The 21,616-nt window shown below is 42.0% G+C and overlaps 1 protein-coding gene across 3 annotated transcripts in view; it reads left to right on the top strand.

Moving 5' to 3' along the window:
* Positions 1-21,616, top strand: part of SPATA48 (spermatogenesis associated 48) — a 59,352-nt gene that overhangs the window by 35,607 nt on the left and 2,129 nt on the right. For 2 of the 3 annotated variants that reach the window (XM_038760598.1, XM_038760596.1), the window contains one exon: positions 14,586-14,693. In XM_038760598.1, the coding sequence (XP_038616526.1) occupies positions 14,586-14,693 (108 nt within the window). Of the gene's footprint in view, positions 1-14,585; positions 14,724-21,616 lie in introns of those variants that run through there. The other variant, XM_038760597.1, reaches the window with a different exon arrangement.

Below are 21,616 nucleotides of genomic sequence, written 5' to 3'. Positions count from 1 at the left end.
AAATAATGAACAGTGACACTTCAAATAATTCTCTGTAGCTTCAAAATGTGATTCTAACACTAGTCATTAGTGTGAGACTGAAGAATGGGGAGATATTGAGAGCGATATCCTGAAAGATATTGAATGCCTACCTACAGTTACTATAGAAAAACAAAATGCTAAACTGTCTAACTATCTGATCTCTGGAGCAGTGTTCTTGGTCAAGCAAATTAAAAGAATGGAATTATCAAGGACCCTACAGTTTTGCATTTGTAATAATAACTGTGGCATTTGTTAAGCTATTACTATGTGCCAGGCACTATATTAAGCGTGGGGGTAGATACAAGCAAATTGGATTGAACGCTGTCCCTGTCCCACTTGGGGTTTAGAGTCTCAATCCCCATTTTACAGATGAGGTAACTGAGGCACAGAGAAGTTAAGTGATTTGCCCAAGGTCACACAGCAGGCAAGGGGCTTTCTGACTCTCAGGCCCGTGCTCTAACTACTAAGCCACACTGCTTCTTGCCTTCTCAGTGTGGCTCAGGGGAAAGGGCACGGGCTTTGGAGTCAGAGGTCATGGGTTCAAATCCTGACTCTGCCAGTTGTCAGCTGTGTGACTTTGGGCAAGTCACTTAACTTCTCTGTGCCTCAGTACCTCATCTGTAAAATGGGGATGAAGACTGTGAGCACCCTGTGGGACAACCTGATCACCTTGTAACCTCCCCAGTGCTTAGAACAGTGCTTTGCACATAGTAAGCACTTAATAAATGCTATTATTATTATTATTCTCCCAACTGCTTAGCCTCCTTCTTTGCTCGGTAAGGGCTCTCACAAAGGGCCAGGAGGAGCAGAGCCACCATCGGTGGGTGGATGAGGAAGAAAGTGGTCCTGCCGCAAAGATGATAAAACAGCCAGCGGCAGCAGCGGAAATGGAAAACCAGGTATCTGCAATGAAGAGTCAAGTTATAGCCACAGAAGAGCACCACGCCCTGCTGGGATGTGGAGTTTTGGGGGCCAAGTTGGGGACACAGATACACTCACCTTGTAACCTAAAGGACAAAAAGCCAGGAGGTTTCCCATGTTGTGTTCACCCGGAGTTAGATTTGTATTCAAATATGAAGTTGCTTTTAACCCACAAATCATGAATCGTATTTATGTCCACCTAGAACAGAGGCGGGCCTGGCTTGGTGCAACCAAGTTGCCCCAGTGCCCGTGGCCCACTGCAGCTGCATGGGGGTTATTAGCTCTGCCCGCACCCTCCCACACAAGAAGAAGTTTCAGCACTTCCCCAGCCAGCTGGTGGCTGGTTGCAAAAAAAAAAAAAGCAAAAAAAAAAAAAAGCCCACCAGAAATACCTGCAGGAAAAAAGGGAACAGAAGCATGAGATACATGAGATACTTCACATCAATATTATTCCCTTTCCCTGCTGAGAATACTGGAAAGGGATGTGAGAAGCAGGTGGGTCCCTGGTTGGGGCGCTTATAGTATATTGTGATAACATTAATAAATATTGTTCTACTGTACTCTCCCATGGGCTTAGTACAGTGCTCTGCCCCCAGTAAGTGCTCAATAAAAATGATTGATTGATTATGGAAGTACAGAATGTGGGTCTGATTTCTCTGTAACCCTCAGAGTGATCTAGTCTAAGGATGTGTCCATTTATCCTTATATTGTACTCTCCCAGGCGCTTGGTACAGTGCTCTGCACACAGTAAGTACTCAATGAATACGACTGACTGGTGAAAGTATTAGCCCTGGGGGCCTTCTGAAACCTGTTAATCTCCTACCACCTTTTTGCTGTAATCAGCAGAGTCATAATCTTTATTCAGTGAAAGGATCAAAGCCTATTGAGTGCAATTAACAATCCATCAATCAATTGGGTTTTTTGAGTGCTTACTTTGTGCAGAGGAAACTATATTAAGCACTTGGGAGAATACAATACAGTTGCTAGAGACAATTCTAAGTAGTTTACAGCCTAAGGGGGGTGGAGATGGATATTAAAATAAATTAGCACTAAGGGAAGCAAGGGGGCTCAGGGGCAACTGCTGGGCGGCCTGGAAGCTGGGGGACCTAGGTTCTAATCCCAGCTCTGCCACTTGTCTGCCAGATGACCTTGGGTGAGGCACTTGACTTTTCCAGCCCTCAGTTTCCTCATCTTTAAAATGGGGATGATACCTCTTTTTACCCCTCTTACTTCGAATGTGGGCCCCACGTGGTTCGACAGGGACTGTGTCTGACCTGATATATCTGGTCTCTACCCTATCGTTTAGTATGGAGCTCGGCACACAGTAAACACATCATTATCCATTCATTTGGTTGTATTTATTAGAGAAGCAGTGTGCCTCAATGGAAAGAGCCCAGGCTTGGGAGTCAGAGGTCACGGGTTCAAATCCCAGCTCCACCAATTGTCAGCTGTGTGATTTGGGGCAAGTCACTTCTCTGTGCCTCAGATACCTCATCTGTAAAGTGGGGATGAAGACTGTGAGCCCCACATGGGACAATCTGATCACTTTGTATCCTCCCCAGCACTTACAACAGTGCTTTGCGCATAGTAAGCACTTAACAAATGCCATCATATATAAATATATATATATATATTTGTACAGATGTGATGTGCGGGAGTACCTAGGTACTTGGGGGTGGGATTAAATGCATGGGAGAGGCAATAGGGAGAGAAAATAGGGTAGGGTAATGAGAACTTAGTCTGGGAAGGCTTCCTGGAATCAATCGTATTTATACAGTACCTACTGGGTGCCGAGCACCATACCAAGTGTTTGGGAGAGTACAAGAGAGTTGGCACATTCCCTGCCCACAGTGATCTTACAGTCTAGACCCGAAGATAGTCATTAAAATAAATTACAGAGATGAATGTAAGTGCTGTGGGCTGAGGATGGAGTGAATAACAAATATTTAAAGGGTACAAATCCAAGCTTAAGGGTGAGGCAGAAGGTAGAGGGAGTTCAGGAAATGAAGGCTTAGTTGGGGAAGGCCACTTGGAGGAGATATCATTTTAATAAGGCTTTGAAGGCGGGGAAAGTAATGGTCTGTCAGATATGAAGCAGGGGAGAATTCCAGGCCAGAGGGAGGATGGGGGGGAGGGAATCAATGTCGGGAGAGTGAATGGGTTGGAGTTACAGGAGCAAAGTAAGCATGCTGTATCAGCAAGAAATCAGGGAGGTAAGATATTCATTCACTCATTCATTCTCATAATTATTGAGCACTTATTGTGTGAAGAGCACCATACTAAGTGCTTGGGAAAGTACAATACAACAACGAACACAAGCAGCTCAGTCTAGATGGGAGGAGACAGAAATCAATACAAACAAATAAAATTACAGATATGTACCTTAGTTCATTGGGGCTGGGAGGGGGAAAGAGCAAAGGGATAAATAAAATGACAGATATGTACATAAGTGAACTTGCAACCACTGCAAGTTCTTAAAAACTGGAGAGTCATGGACTAAATTTTATTTTAGAAAACTGATCCGGGCAGCAGAGTGAAGTATGGACTGGAGTAGGGACAGATGGAGGGCAGTATGGTCAGCAAGGAGGCTGATGCAGTAATCAAGGCAGGAAAGGAAAAGTGATTGGATTAATGTGGTAGCAGTTTAGATGGAGAGGAAAGAGATGCAATTTCAGGAGGATGTTGGTAAAATAGAGTGCTGTCTGTCAAATATGAAATGGAAGGAAATTCCAGGCAGGAGGGAGAGAATGAGGAAGGGATCGACAGCAGGTGACAGCAGAGCGAGGAAAAGTGAGTAGGCTCGAATCACAGGAAGGAAATGTGTGGGCTAGATTTGCCCCCCTTTCCTCCCCTCCGTTCTCTTACCCCAATGATCTGACCATATACTTTATTGATAAAATTGAAACCATCAGGTATTATCTCCCTAAAATCTCACCTTCTCCTCTCCAGCACCTCCCTCCTCCCATCCCATCTTCAACTCTCCCATCTTCACAAGAAATATCCCAAGAAATCTCCTGCCTCCTCTCAGAATCTACTCCCTCCACTTGATCTCTGACCCCATCCCTTTGCATTTATAATGGCCAGTTACTGCTCATTTCCCTCCTACCATTCCTCTCCAAACTCCTTCAGTGGAGACTACTGTCTCCACTTCCTCTCCTCCAATTCTCTTCTCGACCTCCTCTAATCTGGCTTCTGCCCCCTTCACTCCCCAGAAACCACCCTTTCAAAGGTCACCAGTGATCTCCTTCTTGCCAAGTCCATGATTTCTATTCCATCCTTATCCTCCTTGACCTCTCGGGTGCCTTCAACACTGTAGACCTCCCCCCTCCTGTAAACATCTAACTTCGGCTTCACTGACATTGTTCTCTCCTGGTTCTACTCCCATCTCTCTGGCTTCTCCTTCTCAGTCTCTTTCATGGGCTCTTCCTCCGCCTCCCACCCCCTAACTGTGGGAGTCCCTCAGTTTTCAGTTCTAGATCCCCTTGTCCTCTCCATTTCTACCTACTCCCTCAGAGAACTCATTTGCTCCCATGGCTTCAAGCACCATCTCTATGCGGATGATTCCCAGATATACCTCCTCAGTCCTGACCTCTCTCTGCCACCTCACATTTTCTTCTGCCTTCAGGACATCTCTACTTGGATGTCCTGCTGACACCTCAAACTGAGTATGTCCCAAACAGAACTTCTTAACTGCTCATCCAAGCCCAAACCTAAACCTTGCCTTCCCCATCACTCTAGACAACACCAGAATCCTCTCTATCTTACAAGCCCATAACTTTTACACTATCTTTTACTCATCTCACATTCAACCCACATATTCAATCTGTCATTAAATTTGTCAGTCCTGTCTTTACGACATTGCTTAAAGCCCCCTTTCCTCTCCAAACAAACTGTTACTATGCTGATCCAAGAACTTACCGTATCCCACTCTATTTCATAAGCCTCGTTGCTGATCTTCCTGCCGCCTGTCTCTCCCCACTCCAGTACACACTTCTCTTTGATGCTTGGATCATTTTTTCTAAAAAAAACAGTCAGTCCACATCTCCCCATGCCTCAAGAATCTCCAGTAGTCGCCCAGCCACCTCTGCATCAAATACCATCAGCATTAAAGAACTCAATCATCTCACCCACACACTTCACTCTATTGCTAACCTACTCAATGTAACTTGATGTAGTCTATCTCACCTCTGACCCCTCACCCGCATCCTCTCTCTGGCCTGGGACTCCCCCTTCATATAAGACAGACCACCACTCTACCCAACTTAAAAATCTTACTAATAATGATAATGGTATGTTTTTAAATATTCACTAGGTGCCAATCAGCATTCTAAGCACTATAATCTGAGCACATTTCCTCCAAGAGGCCTTCCTTTTTTGTTTTTCATGGTATTTTTTGAGCACTTACTATGTGCGGAACACTGTACTAAGTTCTTGGGAGAGTACAGTAAAGCAGAGTTGGCAGACACATTCTCTGCCCACAGTGAGCTTACAGTCTCAAGGGGGAGACAGGCATGAATATAAATGAATACTTTATAATGTATAATTTAAAGGTAATGTATGTAAGTGTTGTGGCATTGAGGGTGGGGTGAATATCAAATGCCCAGCTCTGCCACTTGTCTGCTGTGTGCCTTGGGCAAGTCACTTCACTTCTCTGTGTCTCAGTTACCTCATCTTTAAAATGGGGATTGAGACTGTGAGCCCTATATGGGACAGGAGCTGTGTCTAATTTGATTATTTTGTATCTATCCCAGTGTTTAGTACAGTGCCTGGCACATAATAAGCGCTAATAAATGCCACAATAATTAATGTGGAGCCTCAGAACCAGATTAGAGACAAAATACTGGGTGTGTCTCCTTCAGTAGACCATAACATACTCCTTGTGCTTAATTGTGCTGTAGTAAGCATCCAGAGATTAATGAATGCTTACCTTGAAGTGAAGGGAACGAAACGCATCTCAGACCACATTGCAAACCACATGTGAACATATTTGTGAAAATCAGGTAGAAAATATGCCATTCTCACCACATTCCAAAATGTTTTTTTACATTGACTTTTTCAGAGAAGTGCACTTAGCATTTTGTTATGCCCATAAGTCTGAGTTGTCTAAATGTTTCATTTGGATGTTGATTTCTTTCAAAAACATCTCCAAGACTGTACCATATGTTATATAACCTACGCATCAGGCAGAAACTCCTCACCCTCGGCTTCAAGGCTCTCCATCACCTCGCCCCCTCCTACCTCACCTCCCTTCTCTCCTTCTACAGCCCAGCCCACACCCTCCCCTCCTCTGCCGCTAATCTCCTCACCTTGCCTCCTTCTCACCTGTCCCGCCGTTGACCCCAGGCCCACGTCATCCCCCTGGCCTGAAATGCCCTCCCTCCCCACATCTGCCAAGCTAGCTCTCTTCCTCCCTTCAAGGTCCTACTGAGAGCTCACTTCCTCCAGGAGGCCTTCCCAGACTGAACCCACTCCTTCCTCTCCCCCTCCTCCCCCTTTCCATCCCCCCACCTTACCTCCTTCCCTTCCCCACAGCACCTGTATATATGTATATATGTTTGTACGTATTTATTACTCTATTTATTTATTTATTTAACTTATGCATATTTATTCTATTTATTTTATTCTGTTAATATGTTTTGTTTTGTTGTCTGTCTCCCCCTTCTAGACTGTGAGCCCACTGTTGGGTAGGGACTGTCTCTATATGTTGCCAACTTGTACTTCCCAAGCGCTTAGTACAGTGCTCTGCACACAGTAAGTGCTCAATAAATACCATTGAATGAATTGAATGAATGAATCTGGTCAGGCAGTTTCTCCTCAGATTTGGAAAAGGTAGTTGTTTTTACTCACCCATATCTAGAGTTTGCCAGGCATAAATAGTTAAAACTGTGGTTTTATAAATTATTTTAGAGGAAAACACATGCATTAGTCTCTAGGAAAGAACAATCACTAATTTAGTAACTTTTCTATTTATTTCTTCCTTTTAATCTTTATCAATTTCCACACTTTTCCCCCAGTAATTTCTCTCTGTTTTTTCCTAATTTCTAACTCCTACAGTTATTCTGTCTAGCTTCCAAACTTTTTCCTATTTATTCTTTTCTGCTTCATAGAGAAGAATGTATTACTATAAAGTATGATTACAATACTTATTGTATTTGTTAAGTGCTTGGCATATGGCAAGCACATAACTAAACACTAGGGTAGATTCAAGATAATCAACTTGAATACAGCTCTGGCCTACAGTCTAAGAAGAAGGGAGAACAGGTGAACAGGTGAATCCTCACTTTACAGATGAGGAACCTGAGGCACAGAGAAGTTAAGTAACTCACCCAAAGTCACACAGCAAGCAAGTGGCAGAACCGGGATTAGAACCCAGGTTCTCCGACTCCAAGGCCTGTGCTTTCACCACTGGACCATACTGCTTCTCATCACTATTCCTGTTTGGAAATCCAAAGCAGGGCACATTAGTGAAAGATGATCTTGTCCGTGAACTGAAGTTGTCAGAATAGACTCATCCAAGAGGTGGGTCAAGATGAAAATGGTGGTGCGTCTTTCAAACCAGGGTCGACTTGTTCATTAAGACTTGTCCCTGAGTCTCTGGCCTCCTTCCCTCAGAGATGGAATTCTATCCTGCACATAATCTGAAAGTCTTATCCCAAGCCTCGGCAGCCCCGAGGATCAGGATGTACTATTTCTTCAGTGCATCATCGCAACTAACACAGTAAGCAACCTCCGTGTGCTAATAGCTGCCCACAATGCCACTGAATTGCATGTAAGCTGGGTGGCATGAGGGAATGGTGTTGCATCAAGATGGTAAACAATCACTTTTCCCCACACCAGCATATCTTAATGATAATGAATTACAAACAGTAAAAATAAGACTTCATTCTCTGTTATGTGGAATTGCCTTTCATAGTATGTACTGCACTTTATTCTTCTACTTGTTTTCAAAACCAATCAATCAATCAAATAAAGGTATTTTTGAGCACTTACTGTGTGCCTAGCACTGTACTAAACCCTTGGGAGAGAGTAGAGAGTACAGAAGCAGCATGGCTCAGTGGAAAGTGCATGGGCTTGGGAGTCAGAGGTCATGGGTTCAAATCCTGGATCAGCCACTTGTCAGCTGTGTGACTTTGGGCAAGTCACTTAACTTCTCTGGGTCTCAGTTACCTCATCTGTACAATGGGGATTAAAACTGTGAGCCCCATGTGGGACAATGTGATCATCTTGCATCCCCCCCAGTGCCTAGAACAGTGCTTCGCACATAGTAAGCGCTTGACAAATACCACCATTATTATTATTACAGTGCAATAGAGTAGGTATAGATGATCCCTATCCATAAGGAGTTTACAGACTAGAGGAGACAAATATTAAAATATGTTACCGATGAATATGTACAGAAGCTTCTTGGAGCTGGCAAGGGGTGAATACCAGATATCTATTTAGTCCTGAATTCCACTTGCCACCTTGTTCTAGGGTGTTAATTAACTTCCTCTAAGTGACTCGATTTATGTATTCACACCGATGAGCATCCATTCTTTTGTGTTTAGTTTTCTCACTAGACAGGACAAGGAGAGAGTGAGTTCAAAGTGATATTTCTGTTCTGCAGGTGTTTTAGGGTCAGTGTAAAAAACTTCCACCCGGCTGATGGGGGTTTCCTTTGTAGCATGCTTGGAAAGCTCTAGTGAAGACTTGGGGAGACATAGTTGAATAATCTCACTAATTATTTCACTCCCCTACTACACTGAAGCATGAAGAATCCTAACCTAAACCTAAGCTCCCTGCATTAGGCCGAACCAATTTGTTAAACAATCCCAATTCACATAATAATAATAATAATAATTTTGGCATTTGTTAAGCACTTACTATGTGCCAAGCACTGTTCTAAGCACTGGCACTGTTCTAAGAGCTGACACAGGTTGTTCCAGTGAGAGTCTCATACCAATGTGTTTTGTGGTCTCCTGCATTTCCATGGAAGAGCCTGAGCCTCAAAGTCAAAGTACCTGGATTCTAATCCCACTTGCTTGCTGTGTGACCTTGGACAAATCACTTAACTTCTCTGGGCCTTAGTTTCCTCCTTTGAAATATAAGGATTCAATACTTCCTACTTGTTCGACCTCCTACTTGGACCATGAGCTCCATGGGATCCAGGCACTGTGCTTGAGCTGATTATCTGGTATCACAAAGTGCTTGGCACATAGTAAGCCCTGGGGAAGCAGCGTGGCCTAGTGGAAAGAGGATGGGCCTGGGAATCAGAGGACCTGGGTTCTAAACCCAACTCCACCAAATGTCTGCTGTGGACTTTGGGCAAGTCGCTTAACTTCTCTGTGCTTTAGTTAATTCATCTGTAAAATGGAGAGTAAGACTATGAGCCCCTTGGAGGACAAGGACTGTGTCCGACTTCATTACCTTAACAAATGCCACTCATAATTATTATTAATATTATTATTATCATCAAATACGACAATGATGATGATTGTTGGTTTGGCCTTGCCCAGTCCGTTCCTTTTTATGGTTCACATTTCTTTGAAAAATCGTCATAGCTCCAAATGATTTCCTAGATCTAATTCAAGCCTAAAGGTTCTGCTTTTTGTTTCACCTTTGAGTTGATGGTTACATAGACCTTATCATTCCATGCAGTTTTTAAATGTTCTGACCATAATGGAATCTTCCACTGAGAACAAGACAAGACTCAATCTTTGACTTCAGAACCTGTATGAAGGAAATGATTGTGGTGATAGTGATTAACAGTATTAACTGAAATTGAAACATACATCCTAGTCCCAGAGATCCATATCTTTGGTACAAGATGTACCAAATTTAGTTGCCTAATTGCCCCACCATGAGTTTTGAGGAAAAAATAAAAGATTATTTCTGAACCACATACAAGTAAGCAGACACCAAAGGTTGGAGAAGGAGCAAAAGCTGATAATGGGGTAACAAAACTAGGGGGAGATAATTCACTGAATGCCTATTGTATGCATCACAGGGAGAGTTCAGTAGAACTGAGATGCAGTTTCAAGAGCTCTCTTTACTTCCTCTTCCTTGTATCCCCACTTTGCTACTTTTTTCTCTCCTCTCTTTATTGCTAATCAGTTCTTTTCTAATAATTGCAGTGTTTGTTAAGCGCTTACTGTCTGCCCACACTGTACTAAGCGCTGGGGTGGATACAAGCGAATTGGGTGGGACACAGTCCCTGTCCCATGTGGGGCTCACAGTCTCAATCTCCATTTTACATTCATTCATTCATTCATTCATTCATTCAATCGTATTTATTGAGCACTTACTGTGCGCAAAGCATTGTACTAAGCACTTGGGAAATACAGGTTGGCAACATATAGAGACATCCCTATCCAACAACAGGCTCACAGTCTAGAAGAAGTAACTGAGGGCCAGAGAAATGAAGTGACTTGCCCAAGGTCACACGTGGCAGACAAGTGGTGGAGCGGGACTAGAATCCAAGACCTTCTGACTCCCAGGCATGTGCTCTATCCTCTATGCCATGCTGCTTCTCTAAAACACCTACTAGCCCCTCCCCTTTTCAGTAAATAAAAATTATGCATAAAAAATGGGGAATTATGTGCATAAATCCTTATACTTCCTTCTTGGAATAAAAAATGCCTGATGATGAAATTCACCTCTGGATGCAGATTTCACTGAAAAGGACAATGTGTGACCTATAACCATATAGCATAATTATGTACACTAAAATACTGTTCCTTACTGTGCTGTCAATCAAGCAATTCTGTTTACTGAGTGCTTACTGTGTGCAGAGCACTGTACTGAGCACATGGGAGAGTCCAATGTAACAGAGTTGGTAGACACATTCCCTGCCTACAATGAACTGAGAGTCTGGCTTTATGTTTGCAGAGCTTCTTAGTGTTCCAACTCTTGCCTCAGTACCTTTTCATTATTACATAGCTTCTGCTTCAAAAGAGTCTCTCCCTTCTTGATTACAGTACATCATGAACTCGATGTGGGCAGGAATGTGTCTGTCGTTACAGTGTACTCTCCCAAGTGCTTAGTACAGTGCTTTGCAGACAGTAAGTGCTCAAAAAATACGATTGAATGAATGAATGAATCATGCCAGTCTATCCATGAATGCCCTCCCTCCCCACATCTACCAAACTAGCTCTCTTCCTCCCTTCAAGGCCCTACTGAGAACTCACTTCCTCCAGGAGGCCTTCCCAGACTGAGCCCCCTCCTTCATCTCCCCCTCTTCCCTCTCTCCATCCCCCCCAGCCTTACCTCCTTCCCTTCCCCACAGCACCCGTATATATGTATATGTTTGTACATATTTATTACTCTATTTATTTATTTATTCTACTTGTACATATCTATTCTATTTATTTTATTTTGTTAATGTTTTGTTTTGTTCTCTGTCTCCCCCTTCTAGACTGTGAGCCCACTGTTGGGTAGGGACTGTCTCTATGTGTTGCCAACTTGTACTTCCCAAGCACTTAGTACAGTGCTCTGCACACAGTAAGCGCTCAATAAATACGATTGATTGATTGATGTCAAATGACTGCTAGTTTTCAAGAGGAATGCCGCAGCCTGAGGCTGAGGCTGGCTTTACTGTGTCCTCACTTCGTCTATTCTCCTTGCTTCTGTGTCCCAGTTGCAGCTTCTTAGGTAGCTTGGTACCTTTCATTTTCTTCACGTGTTCCATTCAAATCACCTATGTTGAAGGTGGTCAGAGATTTGATGTTTGGAGGCAGACTTTGTTCTAGGACCTCATTGTTTGCCCACCTGTCTTGCCATTTGATGTTGAGTATAGTCCGAAAATGAAGCTGATCAATCTATCAATCGTATTTATTGAACGCTTACTGTGTGCAGAGCACTGTACTAAGCGCTTGGGAAGTACAAGTTGGCAACATATAGAGACAGTCCCTACCCAACAGTGGGCTCACAGTCTAGAAGAGGGAGACAGAGAACAAAACCAAACATATTAACAAAATAAAATAAATAAAATAGATATGTACAAGTAAAATAAATAAGTAAACAAATAGAGTAATAAATATGTACAAACATATATACATATATACAGGTGCTGTGGGGAAGGGAAGGAGGTAAGACGGGGGTATGGAGAGGGGGATGAGGGGGAGAAGAAGGAGGGGGCTCAGCCTGGGAAGGCCTCCTGGAGGAGGTGAGCTCTCAGTAGGGCCTGTTGGAACTGCTCAAGAGGCACGCACAACATTTTTCTGCTGATGGGGTCAAATGTAGTGTATTAAGGTCTTGGGGTTACTCCCTGGATTTATCTTGGATTCTGAGGTGCTGTGAAGAACTTGTCTTTTGAATTTCATCTTGGTCTGTAACCACATTTTGATAATAATAATAATAATAATGGCATTTATTAATCACTTACTATGTGCAAAGCACTGTTCTAAGCACTGAGAAGGTTACAAGGTGCTCAGGTTGTCCCACAGGGAGCTCACAGTCTTAATCCCCATTTTACAGATAAGGTAACTGAGGCACAGAGAAGTTAAGTGACTTGCCCAAAGTCACACAGCTGACAAGTGGCGGAGCCTGGATTTGAGCCCATGACCACTGACTCCAAAGCCCATGCTCTTTCCACTGCCTGGTTGATGATCATCTTTAATAGCTGGACTAGAAGGTCCCTGGCTAGGATCTTATTGGCAATTAAGATCAGTGAAATATCTCTGACATTTCCATATTCACTTTTCCTTTTTTCTTGAAATTTGTAAATTTCTCGAGTGCAGAGACCATTCCTAGTCTGTGTGCCTAGCTCTGAATATTGCTCCACCAATAATAATGATGGCATTTATTAAGCACTTACTATGTGCAAAGCACTGTTCTAAGCACAATAATAAATACTATTGATGGCATGGCTAGTGGAAACAGCCCGGGTCTAGAAGTCAGAGGACTTGGCTTGCTGTGTGGCCATGGGCAATCACTCATCCTGTCCCACCTAGATTACTGCATCGGCCTCCTTGCTGACCTCCTAAACTCCTGCCTCTCCTGACTCCAGTCCATTCTTCTCTCCGCTGCCTGGATCATCTTTCTACAGGACTGTTCAGGACAATTCACACCACTCAAAAATCTCCACAGGTTGCCCAACCACGTCCGTATAAAACAAAAAGTCCTCACTATTGGCTTTGAAGCACTCCATCACCTCACCCCCTCCTACCTCACCTCGTTTCTCTCCTTCTGCAACCCAGCCCACACACTTCACTTCTCTGGTGCAACCTTCTCACTGGGCCTCCATCTTGCCTGTCTCTCCACCAAACCCTGGCCCACAGCCTGCCTCTGGCCTGAAACACCCTCCCTCCTCAAACCCGCCAGACAATCACTCTCCCCCTTTTCAAAGTCTTACTGAAGGCACATGTCTTCCAAGAGGCCTTCCCAGACTAAGCCCCACTTTTCCTCATCTCCCACTCCCTTCTACTTCATCCTCACTTGCTCTCTTTGCTCTTCCCCCTCACTGCCCCATGGCACTTATGTATATATCTGTAATTTTATTTATTTATATTAATGTCTGTTTATTTGTATTGATGTCTGTCTCTGCACCTCTAGACTGTGAGCTCGTCGTGGGCAGGGATTGTCACTCTTCATTGCTGTATTGTATTTTCCCAAGCACTTAGTACAGTGCTCTGCACAGAGTAAGCACTTAATAAATACGATTGAATGAATGAATGAAGTCATTTAACTACTCTGGGCCTCAGTCTCCTCAACTGTAAAATGGATATTCAATACCTGTTCTCCCTTCGACTTAGACTGTGGGCCCTATTTGGGACAGGGATGCTGTCCAAACTAATTATCCTGTATCTACCCAAGCATTTAGAACAGTAGTTGACACATTCATTCAGTCAGTCAGTCAGTCAGTTGTATTTATTGAGCGCTTACTGTGTGCAGAGCACTTGGGAAGTACAAGTTGGCAACATATAGAGATGGTCCCAGCTTAATAAATATTATTATTATTATTTCCTCATTGAAGTCCTGCGGCATTTCACCTATTATTCTTCCATCTACCCTTTGAACTACTACTTAGACGATTCTTTAGGACGAACTAAAGAAGTCAAATGACAAATTTTTAATGAAAAGAAATTGGGTCATACCAGTGTACAACCCAATTTATTTTCTTTTTGCTGTGGAGGATTAAATGAGATTAAGTTAAACTTAATAATATGTAATCATATGCTTCTTTATTCAAAAATCAAATTATTGTGTTACATTATGGGAGATTATCTGAAATTGCTTGTACTAGATAGAAGAGAATTTGAAGTTTGACCCTGAAGCAATTTGAATGAAACATGAAACATGTTTCATGAAACATGTTTTCATGTTTTCATGAAATATGAAAATGCAAGTTGTTAAGGACCCATTCAAATTTACTTTCCAGAATTCTATGTGACTTCTGTCTAATAAACCACAGGTATCTCTGTGAATGATCTGCTATTCAAATTTAAAAACAAAAAGAAATATTAGGATATTGAAAGTCATTATTTTGCCCCAGAATCCTGATGTTTAGAGTATCATGTCACATGCTCACATTTTTAGTCAGTCAGATGCCCTTGTCCCAACTTTGTGATAGAAACCACAAAGCACTACCATTTTATGTATTACCAATGAGCCACCACGATTCTTCTAATGCCTTCCGTCTTCCCCTTTTCCTTTTTTCCCTTCAGCACTCCACATATTCCTGGATATATGGGGAAGGTTCATTTCACAGCCACCCACCCAGAAAATTCTAATCTTCCGTCAACAACCCCATCAACAATTCCAGAACGGCATCAGTAAGTGTGAAGTGTATTACTCAATTTGTTTAGAAAGATTAGAGGAAAAATCCTAATTACTGTTATTTCATTAAACAATTAATATTAAGAATGACTTTATTTTCGTTTGTTTTCAAAAGAACTGTTGAGTTGAGCACTTAAACAAAAAGGGCTAACTCTGTTTCCATTGCGCAGAAGGAATATCAGTCTATTCACATTTTTGTTAATTTTACCAAAAAGGAAAGATAATGTGGTAGGAAAGCAGTAATTCTAGCAGGTTTATGGTTTTTCAGATTGGCCTCTTTCCTCCTTATTCTCATTATTTTGCATGAGCTAACACATTTAACACCAATGCACAATATTTAACTCTGATATGCAACCAAATCACTTTATATATTTGTAAACAAATCACTCTGTAAAATACCAAAAAACTGCTCATTTTAAGGCAAAATTCCAGTCTAGAGAGGGGAATTCAGGAGGATTGAAAGCCACATCCCCGAGAGGAGGGGATGGATGCCTGGGTCTCGTGTTCTGACTGGGGGTCAGTGTAAAAATGGGATTGAGGAATACAGCCTTCAGAGTCAGAGGTTTGCTACTCCAGAGATTTTCTTTTCTTTAAGAGGTTTTCTCCTTTAAATGTCCACTTCAATTTGGGAAAATGTTTATATCAACAGTGTAGAGTGGTAGCAAAAATTGCGGTAAAATTAGGACAAGCAGCATGGCATAATGGATAGAGCACAGGCTGGGAAGTCAGAAGATCGTGGGTTTTAATCCTGGCTCTACCATTTCTCTGCTGTGTGATCTTGGGCAAGTCACTTTACTTCTCTGTGCCTCATTTACCTCACCTGTAAAATGAGGATTGAGACTGTGAGCCCCAAGTGGGACAGGGTTTGTGTCCAACCGATTTGCGTGTATCCACTCCAGAGCTTAGTAGAGTGCCTGGCACATAGTAAGTGCTAACAAATACCACAGTTATTATTATTAGTAATAGTAGCTCTTGTATTTATTGGGCATTCACTTGATGGTCTGAACTGTATTAATGTAATAAGAATAATAACTATGGCATTTTGTTAAATGCTTATTATGTCCCAAACACTGTTCTAAGAACGGGGTAGATACAAAGTACTCAGGTTGCCCCACTTGGGGCTCACAGTCTTAATCCCCATTTTACAGATGAGGTAATTGAGGCACAGAGAAGTGAAGTTACTTGCCCAAGGTCACACAGCAGACATGTGGCAGAGCGGGATAGATACTATCCCTCCATTCCAAGGATTGTGAAGCAACATGGCTTAGTGCAAAGAGCATGGACCTAGAAAATCAGAAGGACCTGGGTTCAAATCCTGACTTCATCCCTTAATAATAATAATAATAATGATGGCATTTGTTAAGCGCTTTGCAAAGCACTGTTCTAAGCACTGGGGAGGTTACAAGGTGATCAAATTGTCCCATGAGGGGGCTCACAGTCTTGATCCCTATTTTACAGATGAGGTAACTGAGGCATAGAGAAGTTAAGTGACTTGCCCAAAGTCACACAGCTGACAACTGGCAGAGCCTGGATTTGAACCCATGACCTTTAACTCCAAAGCCCGGCTTTTTCCACTGAGCCACGCTACTTGTCTCCTATATATGACCTTAGGCAAATCACTTCACTTCTCTGTGCCTCAGTTACCTCACCTGTAAAATGGGGATTAAGACTGTGTGCCCATGTGGGACATAGGCTGTGTTCAATCTGATTAGCTCATATCTACCTCAGGGCCTAAGAATGGTGCCTGGTACATTCTAGTGTTTAATACCATAAAAAAAAAATTAACAACCTGGTAGAGGAGACAAACTAATATAAATTACAGAATACCTACATAAATGCTATGGTCAGGGAGGGGCAAGTATCCAAAAGGTTAGGTGATGTGGACGTGCTGGTGTGGAAATGGGTATCGGCGAGGGAGAAATAGCCTGGGGAGAGGAGACATTAATCAGGTTGGATTTTGGGGAAGAGATACGATTTTAGAAGGGTTTTTCAGCTGAGGTGAGCAGTGGTTAGCCAGATGTGAAGAGAACAGAGTTCCAGGGAGAAAGGAAGTTGTAAAGAGGTAAACAGCAAGAGAGATGATGTTGAAGTTGGCTTTGGAGGAGCAAAACATGTAAACTGGGCTGCAGTGGGAGGAGAGTAATAATAATTATTATTATTATGGTATTTGCTAAGTGCTTACTATGTTCCAGGCACTGTATTAAGCGCTGGGGTGGATACAAGCAAAACAGGTTGGGTACAGTCCCTGTCCCGCATAGGGCTCACAGTCTTCATCCCCATCTTACAGATGAGGTAACTGAGGCACAGAGAAATGAAGTGACTTACCCAAAGCCACATAGCAGACAAGTGGCAAAGCCAGGATTATGAGAGAGAGCTGATTGAGTGCCTTAAAGCATATGGTTAGCAGTTTCTGTATGCTTGGGGAGTCACAAAGAAGGGACATGTTCTCTTCCTATTAGGAACTTCCATTCTAAAAGGGAGATAGACAGAACCCCTTTCCAAATAGAGGAGTCAAGATCAATAGTTGAGTGTACAAATAAATAAATATATCTAAGACTTGGTTTTAGAAGACTGGAAAGAAGATTTATTGGTGGTCAGTTTCTCAGACTCCAACCATGAGGCCTCCAGGAAAATCAGGCTTCCCCCATGCTAATCCAGTTTGGCCAATGGCATGGCTGTAATAGACGCACATGTCGGCTCTGTGACCTTGGGCATGTCACTTAACTTCTCTGGGCCTCAGTTACCTCATCTGTAAAATGGGGATAAAGAGTGTGAGCCCTATGTGGGACAGGGACTATGTCCAACCTGATTAGCTTGTATCTACCACAGCACTTAAGAACAGTGTTTGGCACATAGTAAGTGCTTAACAAGTACCATAATTATTCAATCAATTCAATTCAATCATATTTACTGAGCACTTACTGTGTGCAAAGCACTATAGACCATACATTCAGCCTCACTGCAGACAGTACAAGCGTTTCACTGTAGAAAGTCGGGTGCGCCACCCCCTTTTATTGTGGAATTTGAATGCCTGAATTCCCATCTGTCTCTCTGTGACCCCCTAGATTTTTGATTAGAGGATCAAACTGTAGCTGAATTTCAGTGAACTGCTCTTTGCATGTTATGTAGGCTGTAGATAATCTGAACAGAAGTAAGAGAAAGGAACTGAAAAATAAGAAAGATTTTGGTGTTTTCTAGACTGAGTGGAACTCAACCATTAGCTCTAAATCCAAGTAGCTTTTTGAACTGTCCCACACAAACTACAAATGTGTCTTTACAAAGATCTCATAGGAGAAGAGGCATCAGCAAAAGATTTCAAGAGACAGGATTTAGGTGCAGGATTCTGAGCTGTGAAATTGCTAATCATTTAATGTTGTTATAACATTGAGCAGAAATTAAAAAATTCAGTAAAAATGTCCCGGAATCCATTTTTTTAAATTTATTCATTATGGAAAAGTATATAAAGAAAAACCACCAACAATTTTATGTATGCATAGTTGGAATTTTTTTCACCTATTTTACGGAAAACTACTTTGCCAAGTTTTAACAGGAACAGGTTTCTTATACTCGAAAAAAGGGATCTAGGCTTTCCAAAGGAAGTGAAATTCCAGAATCATGTATCGTTTTAAAATTGTGAATCATTCTTTATATGCTGCATTTTGTTCCTTCCACCTAAGAGTTCCACAGAATTTTACTCGGCACCCTCTGAATACATCGTCTTTAATCCTTCCTTCCGCATTCATAGGCTACTGCAACCCAGTTTGGAGATCTGGACTTAACTCCCATCTTTCTAACAATTAGAACCTATTCAGCATTCTAAAAATTGCTTTGGATTTCTGACAGTGAGACAGTTCAAAAATAGTGGTGCTTTACAGTGAGGTAGCACTTAATGAACTGTGAAAAGAAAGGTTAACAAAGAAAATCACCCTGCTGAGTTAGAACACTCTAATCAAGATGTGGAAGTGGACTCGGTATGGCTGTGCTTAGGCTTTTTGATACACGAGGGTCTTTTACCATCTTCAGACCTTTATGGGGCAGTTTCAGGTTCCCCCTTCAGTCACTGATTTCTGTTACTTTTCAAATCCCCAATAGGTGGCTTTTTGATATTTTTAGGAAAGTTTTTAGCTCCTGGCTCGATAACCTAAATGTCAAAAGAGCTTCCTCCTACCAGGTCTTCTGAGTTCCTCAGTCCTTTGATGATGTCTGAAACGTTTTGGGGTGGTCAGGTGATTCAGTCATTGGAATTTAAAGAAGCGACATCAGGCAATACCTATCAGATTTTCATTTTTACTTGGGAATAATTATTTCACATTAAAGAGGGTTCAGTGATTTTTAATATTATGTGAACAGAATTTAGGTCAAAAATTCATGGAGAGATTCACCTGACAGTACCCAAAACCAATTGTAATGTTCTTTTAATTTGAATAGAGAATTTGCATATTGGGTTTTTTTTTTTTTAATTACCCTTGGGCTTTGAAAATTTAGGAATGTTTTTTGTAAAAATCACTTTCACGCTGGACTTAATTCTTTAAATGAGGTATGGATAGCACATTTAAATGTGGTGTTACTAATCATGTTCCAAGAAAGCCAATGGGTGACCATTCCATTCATTCAATCAAATTTATTGAGTGCTTACTGTGTGCAGAGCACTGTACTAAGCACTTGGGAAGTACAAGTCAGCAACATATAGAGACGGTCCCTACCCAACAACCATTTATCCTACACACGCATAAATACGGGCCTTTGCTTTGTGGATGGAATTGTTATTAGTAGTACTTAATATTGTTTACAACATGGCTTCTTTGATTCACTATCTAAGCCTCTAGCAGAGAAGCAGTGTGGTTTAGTGGATAGAGCACGGGACTGGGAGTCAGGTGGACCTGGGTTCTAATCCCTGCTTTGCCACAAGTCTGCTGCATGAACTTGGGCAAGTTGCTTAACTTCTCTGGGGTCCATCTATAAAATGGGGATTAAGAGTGTGAACCCCATGTGAGACAGGTGCTGTATCCAACCTGATTAATTTGTATCTCCACCAGCTCTGTGGCACATAGTAAGTGCTCCAGCACTTAGTACAGTGCCTGGCACATAGTAAGCTCTTAACAAATATCATCATTATTATTATTAACAAGTATTATTGTTATTGTTATCACACTTGGCAATTGACAATCAGGGCAATTTAGTCGCCATTAATTCTACCCATTAGTCTACATTCATATCACATTGTCTGAAGATGTTCTATCATGGGATCCTTAAATCATTTCTTTTATGTTCTTTCACACTGAAGCAGTGTGGCTCAGTGGAAAAAGCATGGGCTTTGGAGTCAGAGGTCATGGGTTCAAATCCCAGCTCTGCCAATTGTCAGCTCTATGACTTTGGGCAAGTCACTTAACCTCTCTGTGCCTCAGTGACCTAATCTGTTAAATGAGGATTAAGACTGTGAGCCCCCCATGGGACAACCTGATCACCTTGTAACCTCCCCAGCACTTAGAACAGTGCTTTTCACATAGTAAGTGCTTAATAAATGCCTTCATTATTATTATGTAGTCTCTTGATTACCTATTAGTACTCAAGTTCTCCAAGTAGTATTCATTCAATCTATCAATCAAATGATGAAATGATGGTATTTATTGAGTGCTTACTGTGTGCAGAGCACTGCATTAAGCTCTTGGGAGAGGACAGTACAACAGAGTTGGCTGTTCCTGCCCACAAGAAGTTTCCAGGCTGGTCTAGCTCAGAGTCATTCCCTGCACATACCCTACCCAGTGGGAACACGATGAGCTTAGTACAGTGCTCCGCACACAGTAAGCACTCAATAAATCCAATTGAATGAATTGAATGAACGAATGATAGGCTAGCACCTAGCTAAGGTATGACTCTCCAACAAATGGTAGCCAGAAGGATTGCTGTTCATAGCTTCAGGGTAGCATTTTACATTACTAAAGTCAGCTACTAAAGGAACCAGATAGGATTTCTTGGATAGACACAGGCTTTGTAGCCCTAAAAAAAGTTTACAAACCTTCAGCTTGATGTTAGATTAGTGCTACTCTTTCTCTGTCAGTCTCCAATCAATCAATCAATCAATCAAGCAGTGGCATTTATTGAGAGCTTACTGTGTGCTGAGCACTATACTAAAAGCTTGGGTGGGTACAACAGAGTCGATAGCCACATTCCCTGCCCAAAGTGAGCTTTCATGGACCAATTATCTACTTTTTTTTAGTCACAGGGAATCACTGGCCAAATGTTGCCATGGTAAAATATAGTAGAACCATGATCAGGCAGTGCATGTCCTTGCTTGATATGTGGGGAAAGTGCAGAATTAAAGCTTAAATCAATCAATCAATGGTATTCATTATGCACCTATTGTGTGCCTAGCATTGTACTAAGAGCTTGAGAGGATACAATAACAAATAGCAACCCATTTCACTTTCCAAATAAAAATATGATGTAACCAAGGCTTATCTGAATGGTTATTTGGATATCCACTTCTCTGAAAGCACGAAAAAGAAAAAAGTCTATCCTGAGGCGAGATTGCAATTTTATCCAATTCCTGTAGCTCATCATATTTCAAAATAGAATAACTTCTTCCAAATTTAATTAAATGATAGGTGAACAGTCATGCTTAGATGTCATTGACTCTAGTTGGCACAGAAAAGTTGGCTCCTATCAGAATTTCAGAACTGTGTACTTCTTGGGTTCGATGGAAACTGAGGGCATTTTTAAAGAGATATTCAGAAGCTAATAAGTCCAAAACAATTGAGCACAAGATCGATAGTAGAATAACACATAACATAAACAGTGGTATTTACTGATTTCCCACAGGGTGCAAGGCGGTGGATCTAAGCACTTGGGAAGTTGTTTTAGCAGGGAAACAGGTTGTTGGCAGGAATCAGACGCTTGCCACAGATGGGGCCATAGGAGT

The sequence above is a fragment of the Tachyglossus aculeatus genome, chromosome 18 (genome assembly GCF_015852505.1).
Source record: "Tachyglossus aculeatus isolate mTacAcu1 chromosome 18, mTacAcu1.pri, whole genome shotgun sequence".
Classification (NCBI taxonomy): Eukaryota; Metazoa; Chordata; class Mammalia; order Monotremata; family Tachyglossidae; genus Tachyglossus; species Tachyglossus aculeatus.
This window is presented reverse-complemented; position numbering and strand designations above follow the sequence as displayed.